Raw genomic sequence first — 19,232 nt, 5'->3', positions numbered from 1 at the left:
GAGTCTGTCTCAACTCATAGTGACCTATATAGGGTTTACAAGAAGCTGGTGAGTGTGAACTGCCAACCATCAGTTCAAACTGACCTTGGGGTCAAATGTTTATCCTACAGCGCCACACCAGGACTCCAAAATTTTGCTTAAGCTAATTCAAAAATTGTGTGCTATAGTACATAGACAGGGAACTGCCAGAAATTCAAGCCAGAGACAGAAGAGAACATTAAATGAGGGATATTATTGTTGAATTCATATGGATGCCTTTTATGTCCTAGGTACTATTCTCAGATATAACAGTGAGCAAGACAGATAAGTCATTGCGTCCACAAAGCTTACCTTCTAGGGCAGGAAATAATGTACTTTGATAAGTGCTATGAAAAATAATACAGCAGGGTAAGAAGTGTTGGGAGCGATTTGAGCTGAAGGTCTCTGACTTGGGGGTAGTTTAACTGAAGGATTGCAAGTGATTAGCTGTGGTCCAGAAAATTGGGCTGCTCCCAGGTCAAGCTGCCCCCTCAGGAACTTGCAGGGCTGCCTTGGGGGACAGGGAACTTGCAAGGTTTTTTCCTTGTATGACCTTCAGTTCAAGTCTGCAAAAACATCTAGCTGCCCTATCTCTGTCTCGTTAGCAACCACAAGTTAACATTCTTTTGATAAAGTCCCGCTTACTGCTTGCATCACTAACACCAGATGTTTTTTGCTTTCTTTTCCCAGCCCCCAGCACTTTCCTTTGATATGTGTCTATAATAACCAGCACTTTCCTTTGATATGTGTCTATAATAAACGTGCTGAATCTAGGTCTGAGTCACAGTATCTCCATCAGAGTGCTGGGTCCCACCTTATCCCAACTTTACTATTTTCCTTTTGTGTCTTGTGTCTTCCTTTTTTTCTAATCTCCAGTCGCCCTTACTTGGATTTAATCTTTCTGCGTGGGTCATGGAGAATAGCCATTGTCGGACCCAACAAAGAAGTAGACAGTAGCAGGGATGGGTACACTCATTAGATAAGCATTCATGGATGGCCTCTCTGCCTATTTGGTTGAAGACCTGCATATTTGGTTAGAAGGCCTCTCTATTTAATTGGTTTGGGTGTGTAACTGAATCATTTAAAGACCTGAGGAAAGTACATTCTAAACTGAGGAAGCATCAAGTTGCACTGTAGGATAAGCACTAGACTGCAAGGTTGACTTGAACTGTAAGGTGGTGGTTCAAACCCATCAGACACTCCTTGGAAACCCTATACAGACAGGGTGCTATGAGTTGGAAGGGACTCCATGACACTTAATAGAAGTAACAACAACAACAAGGCCCCTAGGAATAAACTAGGAATGATAGAGGAACAGTAAAGTCAGTGTTCCGGAGGGAGATAAAAGTGGGAGAAATAAGAGTTGGGTATCAGATGGGCAGAGCCTTGTTGGCCAGCAGTAGAAGGCAGTGGAGGTTTTGAAGCTAGGAAAATGATGTGGTCTGCTTTCATGTTTAGAAGAAACCTTCTGGCAGAATTAAGTGTGGAGAATGCAATTAATCAAGGGAAAATTGACGGTGGTCTGGGGGCAGTGGTGACGGAGAGGGTACCGATGGAAACCTGAGAAGTGGTCAGCTGTGAGATGTATTCTGAAGGAAGAGCTGATTAGGATTTCTGAGGAGTGGCTGGTGAATTTGAAGCATCGATCATATGATTCAAACTGACCTTGCGGTCTGGTGCTTATCTGACATTCTCACACTAGGACTCCTATGTTGCAATACTCAGAGCTCACACAAACACAAGCAGGCCAACTTTGGAGTCTGCACAGGAACTAAAACATAGGACTTTCATTCACGCTTTGAGATTCCCTGCCTTCCTTGTTTTGGCAAAACCCAATTTGTTAATCAAAACATAGTAATATTAAAATTTTTGTTAAAACTGATAAGTTAATTTTCATATATATCAGCTATTGCTGCTGTTTATTTAGTCTCCATCATCTATTCTTACACCCTTTATGATTTTTGGCTTTTTTTCCCCCTTACTTGGGAATACTTAGAAAATCAGATAGAAATGTTTAACTGATGTTTACCTTCTAGACTTTAAATTTTTAATCAAGGAGCATTCAGAAGTGTCATGCTTTTGGATGCTATCAGATCCATGGCAGTGTGCCATTTTGATCAATTAAAAGTGATGCTTTTTCAGGAAGAAGAGTGGAGAGCAGGACCCTACCCAGAGAAGCAGTGACGCCAGAGATGGAGGCAGGCAGAGACCATGATGTAGAGAGATGGAGCGGCTGGGGACTTTAGCCCCAGAGAGGTAGAGGGGCTATGTACTGACAAACAGGGGACAGGCTTACAGGGTATAACCTTTGGTTGGTTGATGATGCCTGGAGGGGATTGTAACCATGGCAATGAAATGATATACGAATAGGATGAATGTAAAGCTAATGTTCTCCCATGCTCCCATGTAAACTATAACATAATTCACAATAAAACATTCCAAAAAAAAAAAAAAAAAGTGATGCATTTTCAAAAGGCTTGAATAGACATTTCTTCAAAGAAGATACACAAATGGCCAATAAGCACATTACAAGATATAGAACATCATTAGTCACTGGAGAAATACAAATCAAAACCACAATGAGGTATCACTTCACACCCACTAAGATGGCAGTACTAAAAGAGAAAAAAGAAAGAAAGACAAGCTCTGCCCCCCAGCTGCACACATGGAGGCTCTAGGAAGCCCCCACCAGATGTCAAGGTCGTTCACTGATGCATGGTGGTGGTTCTGCCAATCCAGAGAGCCTCCATCTGCAGGGAAACCCGTTCCCCTTGACAACAAATGTGCAATAAAGCCCGTTCTTCTCAGTAGCCCAGATGTGGCCTGGAAGAGTGCTGCCATACCCCATGTCTACACCACCAACTGTTCTCAGGAACCTCATCCTGGCGCAGGACATGCAGGCTTTGCAGGTGGCCCACGTTTTCTGATAAAATTCATCCTGTGCTTACCACATGCTGTTTGCCCTCAGTCCCCCTGTGAGCTCATGTCCGTCTGTCTGAGCATGGGGACTGGGAGGTGGTAGCAGCAGCAGCAGCCTTGCTGGCCACTCCGTTCCACACTATTGCCCAGGTTCCTTCTGTCCCTTGTTTTAAAGAACTTGGGCCCTGCCTAATGTCAACTGGACCACTTAACAGGTTGTCTCAGAAGCTGTTCTTCAGGTCCTGCGGGCTCTGACCCTTTGGGCTCTGGACTTCTCCATTCGTTTGGTTGGCAAAGTATGGTGACATCTCCAGGGATCTCAGAGAAGACCTCTGTTCCTCAAGGTAACCAGACCTCCCTGAAGACTGAGCCAAGGCTGACCCTCCTTCTTCACTGGGCCTCCAGCAGCCTTCACAGGGGGGAAGGGCCACTCCAGCTTTGCTAGCAATAACTGGCCTTCAGCTCACCCTTCTGAAGGAACAGAACTCAGCAACAGAATCTTGTCTCCTGGGGATCAGAGGAGCACGACCCTCCTCATGTGAAGAGAACAGTGTGATTCCTCCTTCAACTGTTTGGCTCACTTCCAGTCAGTTTGAATAAAAGTAAAAATTTCTACTTACTGTCCAGAAAGCAAGAACGGCTCAGCTTCCATCAATGGGACATCGACTGTGTCCACCTTAGACTGAACGTGGTGGCAGTTACCTTCCTTCCAGACTTCATATAAATGTTGGTTTTCCTCATATTTCAACAATTCCTGGATTTCCGGAGCTTACCCCACCAGTTGACGAATACATACCGCTGCTGACACTCATTTCAGATGTTTTCAGTTTTACATGTCTGGACTGCTTAAGTAGCTGGTCATTCATCTTGAATTAAACTGGAGAAAATGGGTATTAACATTTTTTATGTGGATGCTGCAAATAAGAAAAGGTAAATATTGAAATGAGTCCCTTCATCATCTTCACTGTACACAGGACAAGTCTTTCTTTGCTACATTTATACTATAACCTCGTAGATTAGTCCACTCTGGGCTCCTCACCTAGTCTTAAAAATGGAAATAAACCATTAATTTGAACCAAAATTTAAAAAAAATAAGTAAGATAAAGATTTGGGGAAATGAGAACTTTCCTGTTATGCATTGAATTGTGTCCCCTCCAAAAGTATGTGTTGGAATCCCAGTACCTATACTTGTGGGTGTAATCCTATTTGGGAGTAGGTTTATCTTTATTACGTAAATGAGACCATGTGATATAGGGTGTGACTTAAACCTACTCACTTTTGAAATATAAAAAGAGCAGGTTATGGGCAGAGAAGCAAGCACAAATGGAGAGGAAGATACAAGCCACATGAAGATTGTGAAGGAATGCCAGGTCTACAGAAACTGAAAAAGATCTTAACCCAGAGATGACAGCAAGGGAGTCTGCACCGAGAACTGGTGCCCTAAAATGGGACTTCTAGATTCCTAAATAGAGACCTGGTGTGATGCTGTAGGATAAGCGCTGGACTATTAACCAGAAGGTCAGCAGTTCAAACCCACCAGCTTCTCCTGGGAAACCTTATACAGGGTTGCGATGAGTTAGAACCACTTAATAACAACAACAGTCTGCCAAATAAACTATGAGAAAATAAATTTCAGTTCCTTAAAAGCACTCATTTGTGATAATTCTGTTATAGTAGCAATAAGAGCTCTGGTAGCATAGTGGTTATGAATCAGGCTGCTATCAAGGTCGGCAGTTCGAAACTACCAGCTGTTCCATGGGAGAAAGATGAGGCTTTCTGCTCCCGTAAAGATTTGCAGCCTCGGAAACCCTGAGCAGAGCCACTGAGTCAGAACCGACTCCACAGTACTTAACAACAACAGTAGCACTAAGAAGCACTAAGATACAGCCCATTGTTGGTGGGATTGTAAAATGGCGCCATAACTGTAGAAAATTTGGTGGTTCCTCAAAATATTAGACGTAAAATTATGTTGTTGTTGTTGCTGTTGGTGTTGTTAAGTGCTGTGGAGTCAGTACAGGGTTTCCAAGGAGCAGCTGGTGAGTCTGAACCACTGACCTTGTGGTTCAAACTGACCTTGAGGTCCAGTACTTTCTCCTACAGTGCCATACCAGGACTCCTAGAATTTGGGGATCATATGATAATTCATATGATGATAAAATTATCATATGATTCAGATATTTCTCTCCTAGGTATATACCCACAAAAATTAAAAGCAGGAAATCAAAAGATACATTTACACCAAAGTGCACTGCAGCATTATTCAATAGATGCTGGATTCATAAAATGTGGTATATACATGTAATGGAATATTTTTCAGCCATAAAGAGAAATGAAGTCCTGATATAGACTAGAACATGAATGAATGTTGAAAACATGCTGAATGAAATAATTCAGATGAAAAAGGACAAATACTGTATAATACCATCCATGTGAAATATACAGAATAGACAAATACATAGAGACAAAAGGTTATTAGTGGTTAACAGGGTCAGGGAGGGGGGAATAGGACATTGTTGCTAAATAGGTGACGAATTTCTGTTTGGAGTGATAAAAATGTTTATAAATAGAGGTGATGGCTGCATAACATTGGGAGTATAATTCATGTCAATGAATGGACACTTAAAAATGATAAAATGGCACATTTTGTGTACATGTATTTTTCCACAGTTAAAAAAAATCCCCATGGGGAGGGGGAATATTTTGCCTTGTTACAGATAAACGGTCGAGAATAAAATGTACATCAGTATTAAGAATCAAGGCATGACAATTCACAGCCTCTTTCTTTTCACCTGCCAATGAGTTTTTCAGCATTATCCACTTAGTCTTTTTCCCTTTCCCCAATTGTGGACTTTATCATCCAATCAAGGTTAGATTGTCTTGGTGTGTACGGGTTGGAGGATGCAGAAGAGCATGGTGATGAGAACAGGAGGGATGTGTCAAAGAAAGGAAAGACTGGCCACATTTACACTGACAAAAGAGGAAGTGACTGATGGAAGAAAATAGATTGGATCTCAAGAAAGAAAAGGGAGAAAGTATAATGCATGTTTCTGGAAATTTATTAGCAGAAATTTAAAAAAATAGCAGCTGGATGTGGAAGAGATGCTGAAATGACAAATACAGGAAAAGGCTATTTTATAAGTTTTCCTCTACATTATGAATATATGTCAAATCATTCCTATTACATCAAGTTTTCAAGGCTATAAATCTTTATGGATGTAGACAGCCTCATCTTTCTCCCAAGGAGCATTGGGTGGGTTTGAGCCGCTGACTTTGTGGTTAATAGTCCACTGCTTAACTCACTACACCTCCAGGGCTTCTTAAGATACATAGTTGAGATTTTAATCATTTTGTGAAGCTTTGGGAAAATCCTACTATGAAATACTTCTATTAAATCTTCCTGAAATCAAAAACACCTTCATTTTGCCAGTCTCGCAGCATGTTTTTTGGGGTTTTTTTAGTTTTTATTTTGAATTAAGTGAAAGTTTAATGGGTATATCATCAGTTTTACATTCAACAAATCATATACTTTGTTTCATTACAATGATTATAACCCTCCATGTATCATCAGATAACAGTATTTTTCTCTATTCACTTTAGCTCTTTTTTTTTTTTTTTTTTAACACTCAGGTGTATGTAATAATTTACACCACCAAAGGGCACGTACTGCAAATCTGCTTCCTGGCCAGAAGCTCTCAGTCCCTCTCTTCCCATGAATCTAGAGTCCTCAGCTGCTCCCTCTCTCCATGTCTCCATCTCAGCTTCCATCTCTGGTGTCGCTGCTTCTCTGGATAAGGTCCCACATTCACTTGTGCTCTTCTCCCTGGATGATCCTAGGGTCCTTTATTTCTGGACTGTTTCTCCCTCAGCATGTTTTTGTATTTACTTTATTCTGTCTTGTTTACTTTTGATTATAAAAGTAATACACATAAGCCTGGATTTCCTTATACTTGTGGCTTGTAGGTGTAGGTTGAAGATAAGAGCATACCTTATGTATAAGACAATTAACAAACAGTACAGCCTTGGAGTCAGAGACACCTGAGTGTGAATTTCAACATTATTCTGTTAAAATGCCAGATATGATTATTATTGTTGTTTTTGTTGCTTAACCTTGTTTAGTTTCAGTACCCTCAGCTGCAAAACTAAGGTAATTGTGTTTATTTTTCAGGACAGTTGTGAAAATTAGAGAGAGGGAGAAAAAAATGTGTGAAAGTACTTAACACAGCACCTAGTACCACAAATATTCCACCAAAGTTGTTTGCTGCTATCTGACCCAATGCAATTAAACTGTCCTGATCAGCAGGGTTTTCATAGGTTGATTTTTTTTCTAGTCTGTTTTAGTCTAGAAGCTCCACTGAACCCCATTCAGCATCGCAACACTCAAGCCTCCACAGTGATAGCTTGACTAGTGGTGGCTGTGCTTCGGGTACATTTGAATGTAGTTCTCCCACATGCAAGGCAAGAATTCTATCACAGAACCACCACTGCACTCATACTCTTACTTACTGTACCTTTATTTTCCTCTGCAACCTTAAGACTTGGTATTCAGGGGTTGATGTGGAGGTTTGAGGCCTGCTTCTAGACTAAAGGAACCTTTCGGTAGGTGAAGGAGTATAATCTGTTTGTGCCATGGCCTACCCTGGGAGTTCTGTGCCAATTAGGGGAATTCCAATTCAATCTCCAGTTCCTCTCCTCCTTCCCCTTCTTGAGTCTCCTGGTAGTGAGAACTCCCCAGGGAGCTGGGGAGTCCCTTAAACACCACCTCTTGCACAAAGCACTTCTTGGTTCCCCATATCAGAAAGAGTCTCTCTTGTTAAAGCACATAGCACATATTGCCCTAGTTTTACTACCAGTTTTATGTTGTTTCCTCCTTTGCAAGTTCTCTGAAAGTAAAGATTCTGATTCTGATTTAATCAGTACAGTGAGCTGTATATAAGGCTCCAAGTAAGAGTCTCATATTATTGCTGTTGTGGCTGCTGTTATTGTTGTTGCTAAGTGCTGTCGATTCAGTTCCAACTCATAGTGACGCTATATAGGGTTTCCAAGGAGCAGCTAGTGAATTTGAACCACTGACCTTGCAGTTCAAACCAACCTTGTGGTCCAGTGCATTATCCCACAGTGCCACACCAGGACTCCAAATATTATGTTAATTGCCACTAAAACAAGTCTTCTGGCAGCGTAGTGGTTACAAATTAGACTGTGAACCGCAAGGTCAGGAGTTTGAAACTACCAGTTGTTCCGCGGGAGAAAGATGAGGCTTTCTGCTCCCATAAAGATTTACAGCCTCAGAAACCCTATACAGAGTCGCTATGAGTCAGAACCGACTCCATGGCACATAACCACCACCACCAAAGCAAGTCTTGGGTCTCCAGCCTAGAACTGAACTCTATGCCCAGACCCTGTCCTAAACCCCTAAAATGCTACCCTGATCCACAACGTTTAGGATATAAACTTCTCCCTGTGAGAGAATACAGCCTCTAAGCAAAAACAACCTAGAATCTGCTGATTTAAGACTCATTGTCGGAACTCACCAGCAATTGCAAAGGCAGGAATCCAGAGGGTATGCTTTATTTAGGGTGTAGAGATTTATAAACTGTTAGCATCAAACATTGTCCTCCATATTTAAAGTTCATTTTCATACCACCCAGCTATTATGTTAAATTCATGATGGAAATGCAATACGTGTAATAGCTGAACACAATCTGAAAGAATTCTGAGAGTTTATTTAAACTTTGTTCTAATAGTTCTATAATATTAATAATGATTATTCTGAATCATCTAACAGGTTAGAATTTTGCATAAAATTGTAACATTTTCTTTTCTCAATCATCGTTACCACATAGTATGTTAAAATGCCTGGATGTAAACAAATTTTTTCTAGATATCATTCTGAGTGGTTTAACTGAATGTAGGCGAAATGACAGCTCTGGTAAAGTCTGCCAATACAAGAGCACAGAAACTTGTTTTTCTCAATTGGCATGAAAAAAAAAATTAAAAAAAAGATTACCCTTCAACTTCATCAGCCTCTTTCACTGGTTAGTCCTTTTAACAACCTCAGTTCTGCTTAAAAAATGCTGAAGTGTTTCCTCTTGATTTCAGACGGCTTTTCACAAATGCAGTTAATTTCCAGAAGCCCTCTGCTAGCCCTTCCCCGGTGGTGGCACAGCAGGGCTGTACATACCAGTTCCGGTCACTACAAAGTTTCTTCACTTTGAATATTCTGGTAATGTCCTCAGCAGTCAGAGCTCCGGACATGTCTTGTTTGTTGGCTAACAGGACAACAGGAACGCTTTTAATGTGTTCATTCTTCAAAATGTGCTGAAACTCTCTCCTGGAGTCGTCCAGTCGCTCTTTGTCCGTGCTATCTACGACGTACACCAGCCCATCGATGTTCTCACAGTAATAATCCCAAACGGTTCTCATGGTTTCCTGTCCACCAACATCCCAGATAGTGAGTGTAAGGCTCCTATCCAACTCGATCATCTCCACGTTGAAACCCACTGTTGGGATGGTTGTAATGTTTGGAGCAAGCTTTAATTTATAAAGGATCGTTGACTTCCCTGCCGCATCAAGTCCCAGGAGAAGAATCTGAGCTTGCTGGACTTTGGAGCTTTTAGAACTCAGTAGACCCATTTCAGGTTGTGGGTTGTTGAGTTTTTTCCTTTAAGGATTTCCTCTTTGGGGCAGTGTTTCTTCTCCAGGTCTTATGTGAACATGCTAGGAGGAAAGAGAGCACTCACCTCAGGTTATAGTCTGATAACAAGAACTTGCATGCATTTATGCTGTCTCTTATCAACTTGATTATAGGCAAACAGTTTTATTTGCATTCTCAGCCAATCCCAAGTAATCTGTAGTGAGTAACAGCCATTGTGGTAGTTCAAAGGGGAAATGCTTTGTGAGTGAGTTGGACTCAGGAAAGGCCCACTTGATGGGTGGGGCAGCTTTGTTCTCTTTTGGGGACTGGGAATCTGGAGAAAATAGAAAGTTCAGACACAGGAGCAGGCAGCATCAACTGGCAACAAACTGAAAATTAACTTTGCAAGTGGTTTGTAGAATTTCTCTAGTTACTTGTCCATTTAATTTTATCTAGCTATAAATAGACTTCTGAAGTTAAGAAGAGAGTGTTTATCTCACACTGTTCCATGCAGAATCTTAAGTACTTACCCCTTGTCCATATTACTCAGTGGGAAACTTTAAAACAAACTCTAGGATTTCTGAGCCTTACTCCCATAATCACACACAGAATGACATTTTCTCATTTTCTAGGCAGACAATTTACATAAGCCACAAGACCAAACTTACCATGGGAAAGTTTGTGAAGCAAAAACTTCAAAAATTATGTAGACAGCCTGGGTAAAGATGGCAAATTGAATACATGCATTTATCTCTTCTCCTTCATAGACTACTAAAATACAGTTATTACTGTTAAGTGCAGTCGAGTCAGTTCCGACCCATAGTGACCCTCTATAGGGTTTCCCAAACCCTCTCTCTACAGGGTTTCCCAGGAGTGGCTGGTGAGAAATGAATAACCAAAGAAAATGTGGAACAAAACTCAAAAGCATAGAAAAAATAGGCGGACGTGGTAGAAACCCTGAGACACTTAGTCACCCTTCCGTCTGGAAACGAACTCAACCCTGTGGCTCACTTTTTAGCCAAACACCAGGCAGGTTTATGAGGGGAACAGTAACACTAGTGACATATGCATTCCTTAGACTAATCAGCCAGTGGAGATCAAAAGGGCAGCATTTACCCAAAGACAAAGTTCAGATGGGTTAGGAAAGAAGAAAGAACGGAAACAAGAAACCTAAGGGGAAGTGGGATAATTGACATTAAACTGAGAGAAATAGAATCAATGATATGAAACAAAAGTAAAAGTGTATATGAATTTTTAAAAGTAAAACTAATGGTTTGCTCTGTAATTCTTCAACCAACTCATAGAAAAAAGGTCCAAAAAATATGTAGGAGAGAAAAATTTCAAAAAGATAATACAAGACTATTTTTCAAAACTCAAGAATGAACTCTCCAGATTGAAAGGTTTCCCTCAATGCTAAGCAAGATAATTTTTAAAAAACACTATCCAGGCATGTCATTGCATGTTTTTACTAAACCTAAAAATAATTTTAATTGTTTTTTATTAGCTAGACTATTTAGGGAGTCTTGGTATGGCACTCCTAACTGCTAACTAGAAAATCGGTGGTTCAAACCCACCAGCTGCTCCTTGCAACCCTATGCAGGGTCACTGTTGAGTTGGAACCAACTCTACAGCACTTAACAGCAACAGCAATAGCACAGACTATTTGGGGTATATAAAACACCCTTATGAAGAAATTATGTAAATCCTTTAAAACATTTAATTCCTAATCAGTTTGCTGTATCCCAGAATATAACAATGAATATCTTGATTGCCTGCTGTGTGCTAGATTCCAGGTAAGTCATAGGTATTTTTATTCTCCCCTGGGTGGCTTTCATTAGGGTAAATTTAAAGATATGTGAAGAAATAAAATAATAACACAAAGTAAAAAAAGCTTATAAATGCTATTGTTGTTGTTAAGTGTCGTGGAGTCGGTTCGGACTCATAGTGACCCTGCACAGGGTTTCCGAGGCTGTAAATCCTTACGGGAGCAGAACGCCTCATCTTTCTCCCGCGGAACCGCTGGTAGTTTCAAACTGCTGACCTTGCGGTTCACAGACCGATTCGTAACCACTATGCTACCAGAGCAATAAGAAATACTAAAGTACTCAGGGTATTCAAAGATTACTTTAGGGAAATTTTCCTAGAGAAGGTAAACTACTAACCCGCAGAGATGTGTTAAGGGAAGAACATTCATAAGGAAAGGATCGATGTACAAAGTCTCAGAAATAAGAAAATATATAGTATATGTATAGAACAACAGCAATGCATACATTTGACTCATGAACTAATTATCTACTAAAAAGTTGAATTATCATTAAAAAAAACTCCGACAAATCTAGATTGTAGGACATGTTATAAGACAAATCTGAGTTCTTTTTTAAAAATGTCCATTTCAATGAAATGCAGAAAAGAAAAAAATAAATAAACATAAGATGGGGAGGATTATACTAAACTAAACGATACTAAAGGAATTATGTGATCCTTGGTTGGATCCTGAGTCTAAAAATTTTAAGGAAATTGTAAAAATTGGGGAAATTTGAGTATGAATTAGCTATTATCTGTAGATATTAAATTTCTTGAGTATGATAGTGTTATTGTGATGATGAATGTCCTTGTCCTAAGTAGATGCAGTCTAAACTATTTATAGGTGATATTAGCAATTAAATGTCATTTGATTCAGGAAACACAAGAAAAGAAAATGAGAAAGCTAAAACTGGTGGTTCCAGGTGAGGGGGTTCTAGTGTTTATTGTTATATTCTTATAACTTTTCTGTAGGTTTGACGTTTTTCAACGCTTTGGAAAGAGTAAACTTACCTTCAGCCATCGAGTTCATTCAGACTCATAGTAACTCATAGGAACTTTACAGGGCAGAGTGTTTCCAGGAGCTCTGGTAGCATAGTGGTTACAAATCAGGCTGCTAACCTCATGGTCAGCAGTTCGAAACTACCAGCTGTTCTGCAGGAGAAAGATGAGGCTTTCTGCTCTGGTAAAGATTTACAGCCTTGGAAACCCTGTGCAGGGTCACCATGAGACTCCATGGCACATAACAACAACAACAATATAATCTTTACAGAAGCAAACTGCCTCATCTTTCTCCAATGGAGTGGCGTGTGGGTTTGAACTTCCAACATTTCAGTTAGCAACTGTTTATTCTACAGCACCAGAGCTCCTCCTCCTATTACTGTTAATGGTTAAGTGCCATTGAGTCGGTACCACCCTGCATAGGGTTTCTGAGAACACAGTGAGATAGTAACATCTACTTGATTATGATTGTTAGGTATGTGTCCTGTCACCAAGGAGAATGGTAGCAGTTGGATAGAATGGGTAGAGTTAATGCTCTTTCATTTCTCTTGTTTTACCCTCCTAGCATCCTCTTTCTCCAATGCTCAAGGAAGCAGCAGTCAAGAAATCAAATGACACATTGCATTAGGCAAATTTGCTGCTAAAGACCACTTTGAAGTGTTCAAGTGCAAAGAATCACTTTTAAGACTAAGGTGCACCTGACCCAAGCCATGGTATTTTCATTTGCCTCATGTGCATGTGAAAGTTGGATAATGAATAAGGGAGACTGTAGAAGAATCAATATATTTGATTTATGGTGTTGGAGAAGAATATTGAAGCTACCATGATTGCCAAGAGAATAAGCAAATCTGCATTGGATTGCTTCTTAGAAGCCAGGATGATCCTTAAAAGATAGGATGGAGAGACTTCTCTTTCATACTTTGGACATGTGGTCAGGAGGGACCAGCTCCTGGAGAAGGACATCACACTTGGTAAAGTGGAGAGTCAGTGAAAAAGAAGAAGACCCTCAATGAGATGGTAGGTAGCAACAATGGTCTCAAAAAGAACAATAGTTGTGAGGATGGCACAGGTCTGGGCAATGTTTCATTCTATTGTGTATAGCTTTGTATGAGTCCTAACTGACTCAGTAACACCTAACAACGACCACCCTCTTTCTAGAGGCAAAGGTGATCCAGTAATAGAATCCTTGCCCTGTGGGCAATCCAGGTTCAATTCCCACCCAATACATTTCAGATACAGCCACAACTGGTGAGTGGAAGCTCGAGTGTTGCTAGAATGTCTTATAACTCCTATTGACCTGTCCCTGGCTGTAAACTATAAATCGTGCGGGACATAATGCCAATATTCTTCTAGCTCTATGCACCAATTAGTTTTAAAGCTTAAAATAAATAAAATATTTCTGACCAAATTCATAACATGACTTAGTAGGCCTGGTGTGGTACTGTAGGTTAAGTCCTGGACTGCTAACTGAAAAGTCGGTGGTTAAAGCCCACCAGCCACTCTTTGGAAACCCTACACAGGGTTGCTATGAATCAGAACTGACTCAATGACACTTAACAACAACATAGGGCAACAAGATAAAAGCTGAGATCCATCTGAGTTTCAAAGTTCCATCTTGAAATAAAATTACCATTAATAGGGTCATAATGGGAAAAGGGAGTCCTGATGTGATGCTGTAGAATAAGCACTCTACTGCAATGTCAGTTTGAAACACAAGGTCAGCAGTTCAAATCCACCAGTCTCTCCTCAGAAACCTTATACAGAGTCACTATGAGTCAGAACCAACTCAACACATTTAACAACAACAAAAACAACAATGAGAAAAGTTCATCTTTTATTTTTAACATATTCCAAATAAACTTGTTAGAAGTATGTAAATTACTCAAGGTGATTATATTTGAGTGAAAACTAGAACTCATATCTGAGTCCTGGTGTGGCACCACATGGTCAGTTTGAACCACAAGGTCAGTCACTCAAACTCACCAGCAGCTCCTCAGAAAACCTATACAGGGTCACTATGAGTCAGAACCCACTCAATGGCACTTAACAACAATAAGAACTAATATAAGTAATACAATGTTATCCTGACTCTTTTCTTTCTTATTTTAAATAATTCCTTCCCTGATAAACATGAAAGTAAAAATGATAACACTAAAAAAGGAATTACTGCATATGATCCATTTTTACTTCCATAAGGGATATGACAAAAAGGCTAATTATTTATGTCAATAATAACCCAAGTACTCATATACCCAGATAACAGTTTTTGATAAGAAATTCCAAAGGGAAATTTTGAGTAAAGGAAAGGTAGAGTAAGAGAGTAAAGGAGATGTTATCAAGGCTCCCCAGACTCTGTCCCATTGCTGCAGGATCTCAGGGTTGGCTTACCAGGAATATCAATCCATTGTCAGATAAGCTAAGATTGTTTTCATCCAAAATTCTGCTCTTGCACTTTTTCTTCTCCCTGGAAAGTTCTCTCACCTTAAAATTGCAACCAAGGGCATATAATTAACTGGTCCAAGGGTATTTTGTTGTTAAGTGCCATTGAGTCGATTCCAAACCATAGCAACCCTGCATAGGGTTTCCAAGGTCCAAAGGTATAGTTAATATTAACTCTAACTTGAGAAATTTCAGGGTATCGATTAAATACTCTAGAGGTGAATCCGATTCTCAATTTTAGTTTGGTACAGGTTTAATTAGTCAAGCACAGATTACGAAATCAGACAGATCTGACTTACAATCACAGATTAATCATTTTCTTTCTGTATGAACCTAGACAAGTTATTTAACCCCTCACCTTAATTTCCTCATCTACAGATTGGAAAGAATGTTGTCTATTAGACAGATACCTTTTGGATAACTGTCTTGTATGAGGGTACTTCAAAGAGTTTGTGGGCAAATGGAATTAACAAATAATGGACTTTTTCCTCGAACTTCTTGAAGCCCCCTCATATTTGCTGGCTCCCTGGATGTTATTTGAAATATTATTTAATGACATCTTTACACTTAAATTTTATTTATCTGGTGCCCTGAATTATTGGTGTTCTGTGTCATTAAAAGGAATAAATTAGTGTAGGCCACCAGGACCCCTTTGCCAGGAGTGTAGGAAGGGACATGATACCAAATTTGCCATTCTCAGTTGTTGGTCTTAGACGCAACATGGCTCCCAAACTGTGATTCCTAATTCCGACAAATTAGGCCATTTGATCCTCTTTCAGCAGCTAACCAAACCAAACCAAACCGATTGTCATTGAGTCAATTCTCACTCATAGGAACCCTATAGGACAGAATAGCACTGCTCCTTAGGGTTTCTGAGACTGTAAATCTTTTTGGAAGCAGTCTCTTCTTTCTCCCATCGAGTGGCTGGTGGGTTTGAACTGCAGACCTTGAGCTTAACCCACTGCACAATGTTGTCACAATTCTTATTTGCGATAAAAAATACGTAAACAATTCCAATCCTATTTTCTAAGACCCAGCACAGAGTCATACTAATCATTGACTGAGTCTTAATATAATATCCTAATTTTAACAACCAGACAATTGCCTTTGTTCCTAAGTCCTAGCCTCCACTGTTAAAACCTAGATCTAGCAACTGGGCTTCTGTTTTACCCTTTCTTCTTGTACTCCAATCCCTTCCTAATATAGGACAAGCTTCCTAGTCCTTAAAAACAAACCCTTAAAATTCAACCTTCTAGACAGAGCCCTGATCTTACTTGAAAACTGTTTGCTTATTGAGTATGGAGTTCACATTATTGCCCATTCTATTGTCAAATTTCTATCTGCCATTATGTTGGTATATCTTGTTCCACTAACCCTTTACTAGTTATTTACTAAATAAAAAATGTACACATAAGTTTGTATACAAAAATTTATAGAAATCTCAGTATGCAATATAAATATTTAGAAGTAAGGAAGATCAAATGTTTACAGATAGATTATAGCATGTGACTTTCTCTTAAAATTAGCATTGAAAATGTTCATCTTCGATTCTGTTATTGTTGCTGTTGTTGTTAAGTGCCGTCGAGTCAGTTCTGACCCATACTGACCCTGTATAGGGTTTCCCAGGAGCGACTGGTGAGCTTGAACCGCCGACTTTGCAGTTCAAGTGGATTTTGCAGTCTGGCACATTAACCCACACCAAGACTCCTTTGATTCTGTAAGCTGACAAAAATCAGATTTATTCATTCAGAAAATATCTTTATGCAAGCAACTAAATAAGTATTTTTTAATTGCCATGTGCCAAGCATTGTACCAGATATTGGGCACAGAAGACCACTGTCTTGAGGAGATTCTGACTCAAAGCAACCCTGAATGGTAGAGTAGGACTGCTCCCTGGGGTTTCTGAGGCTGTGAATCTTTTATGGAAGCAAAAAACTTCTGAGGAAAAGCAGTTGGGTTTGAACCACCAACCCTGTGGTTAGCAGCCCAATGCTTAACCCACTATGCCACTAGAGATCCTCACCAAAGTCTTGTGGAAGAATCTATGACTCAGTTTTAAGAGGTCTGGGGAGTTTTTCAGGGAGAATGAACTCCTTCTGAATCTGACTTTTGAGGGACCAAGAATGCCACATTGTCCCCGAGGAGGATTTGGACATTTTGGGGATAGTTTAGGTTACTGGGAGCCCTGCATGGAGGCCAAAGCTTTTTCTTTTTTAGAATATTACTCCTGTGAGGTGTTGCTTCTCTAGTGGGAAGAGGCTCGGGCTGAAAGGACCTTGTACAGAATCTTGCTACCTGCTTGAAACTCAATTACCCAGCAAAGCTTCCGTTATAGGTTGAAGTTATGTCTTCACCTCAGATTATGGGCAGACGCTAGCTAAACAGCATCACCAGTTCTATGACTTGACCATGGTTATTCCCAGCTCAAATCATCAGTTCCTTGCATTCTCCCAGATGTTTACTGAATATAATTTTTTTTCTCCTGCCTACATGCAGATGGTCTTCAGAATCCATTATTATAAGTTTATAATAACCCCATAACTGACACGGTCTTCTAACATAATAGATACAATTTTCACTAAGAAAAGAGAAGGAAATTATTGTGAATTATTTAATATGCCTCTTCTAGCCATGGTCTATGTAACTTTCACCAAATACCTTTTTCCTGACATGGGGAGAAATTGGGGGGAAGATACTAATAGTATTATATGATTCAGTTGTGAGTGATTCTGAGGGCTACTTTTTATTGTAAAAACTTGAAAATATAATGGGGTGGGTGGTCAATTTTGCCATCCTACTGGGTTTTAAATGAACCATCTCAAAAATAGGGGAGGAGGTCATATTACCATCAAGAAGGAAGAGCCAGGAGTGGAGCATGACCTTTGGAACGCAAGATTTGAGCTGAATTTCCTGTACTCAAGGACAGAGTTGTGATGTCACAGAACTGTCAGAGGAGAGGCAGAAGCAACCAAGAGCCAGAGCACAAGACAGAGCAGTGAGTTGTCAGGCCCGTGGAGCATGTAAAGCTGAGGGCCTTTGGGCAGTAGGCTCACTTGTGGAGTGGGGTGCCTACAGACACTTAATTGGGGAAGCTAAGTTTGCTGATCACAGAGCTAGAGCTGAACACATTCAGGCTGAGGCTTATGGTGGAGTGATGTGCCCACTGGGCATTTATAGGCAGGACTATAAGTGCTTTATAACATTGCCTGAGCAGGACAGAGGCCAAGGAACTGTTTAGCTGAGAAACCAAGGATACCAGAGAGAAGTGTACCTTTGAGAACAGCTGAGAAGAGGCTGTCCTGACTGGAAGAACTTTGCCCTGAACATTTCTGATCCTGAATTATAATCTGTTAACTTCTCTATTGAACTACATAATTGTGAGTATTGTCTGTGAATTTTGTGCAGCCACTGCAATGATACCAAATCCAGTAGAGTATGCCTTGGGAAGATTGGTTGGCATCAGAAGGTTGGTAAAGAAGGTTGGAGGCTGGAGGCATGTCTGACACCTGCGTCATAGGAATCAGCCATGCACTGATGCTGAGTTTGATTCTCCTTCCCTCTGGTGAAGTCAGAGAGGGTCAGATGCTGGGACCCACACCTGTTTTTACAAGGTGCAACTATTTGTCTCTCCCTGTCCAGAACAAAGAAGCGTGAAGAAAATCAAAGATGTATGAAAACAATTAGTCCAGAAGACTAATAGACCATGCAAACCTCAGCCTCCAAGATCCTAAGACCAGCAGAACGAGATGGTGCCAGGCTGTCATTGCTAACAGCTTTGAAAGGGATCACAATAGAAAGTTCTAAATAAAGTGGGAGAAAAATGTAGACCAAAACCCAAAATAACTAGAAAGACCAAGTTTTATGGTCTTAATAAAGACTGGTGCAATTATGGCTCTTTAAGCCATCCTGTGGTTCAACTTTCAACCAAATAAAAGACAGGCCTGTTAGGCGAACAATAGCACCAAGGAGGAAGGAACACACTCCCTAGAACAACTAAGTACATATGAGATCAAAGGGCAGCATTTGCCCAGGGATAAAGCTCAGAAGACAGGAGGGAACAGAAAGAGGAATTAAACAGTAACCACAGAGAGAAAGTGGGAAGGATGCTGCTTCCTTATTTGGATTGCAATCAATGTCATGAATCAAAATGTGTATCAATTGTTGAATGGAAATCCAGTTTGCTCTATAAACTTTCAGCAAATGACAATACAATGTTAAGAAAGCAAAGGCACTTATCTCTCAGATGTACTCTAGGACCCTGTAATAGTTAAGGTTTTGTGTCAACTTGACTGGGCCAGGATGCACAGTGGTTTGCTTGGCAATTAAGATGTAGATCTAATGATGAGATTTAATACGATATAATTGACTCTATGATGAGTTCTGCTATGAGCAGACAGTCAATTGAAAGGATGTTCCCTCAGGG

General features: G+C 40.2%; 1 protein-coding gene across 1 annotated transcript; it reads right to left on the bottom strand.

The window, feature by feature from the left end:
• Positions 1-8,988: 8,988 nt before the first annotated feature.
• Positions 8,989-9,567, bottom strand: ARL14 (ADP-ribosylation factor-like 14). The gene has a single exon (XM_006861790.1). It carries the CDS (start codon positions 9,565-9,567, stop codon positions 8,989-8,991), a length of 579 nt encoding a protein of 192 aa, XP_006861852.1.
• Between the last annotated feature and the right edge of the window lie 9,665 nt (positions 9,568-19,232).

This window comes from Chrysochloris asiatica, unplaced genomic scaffold, assembly GCF_000296735.1.
Source record: "Chrysochloris asiatica unplaced genomic scaffold, ChrAsi1.0 scaffold00043, whole genome shotgun sequence".
Taxonomy (NCBI): domain Eukaryota; kingdom Metazoa; phylum Chordata; class Mammalia; order Afrosoricida; family Chrysochloridae; genus Chrysochloris; species Chrysochloris asiatica.
Note: the sequence above shows the minus strand (reverse complement) of the source record. Positions and strands in the feature narration are given on the sequence as shown.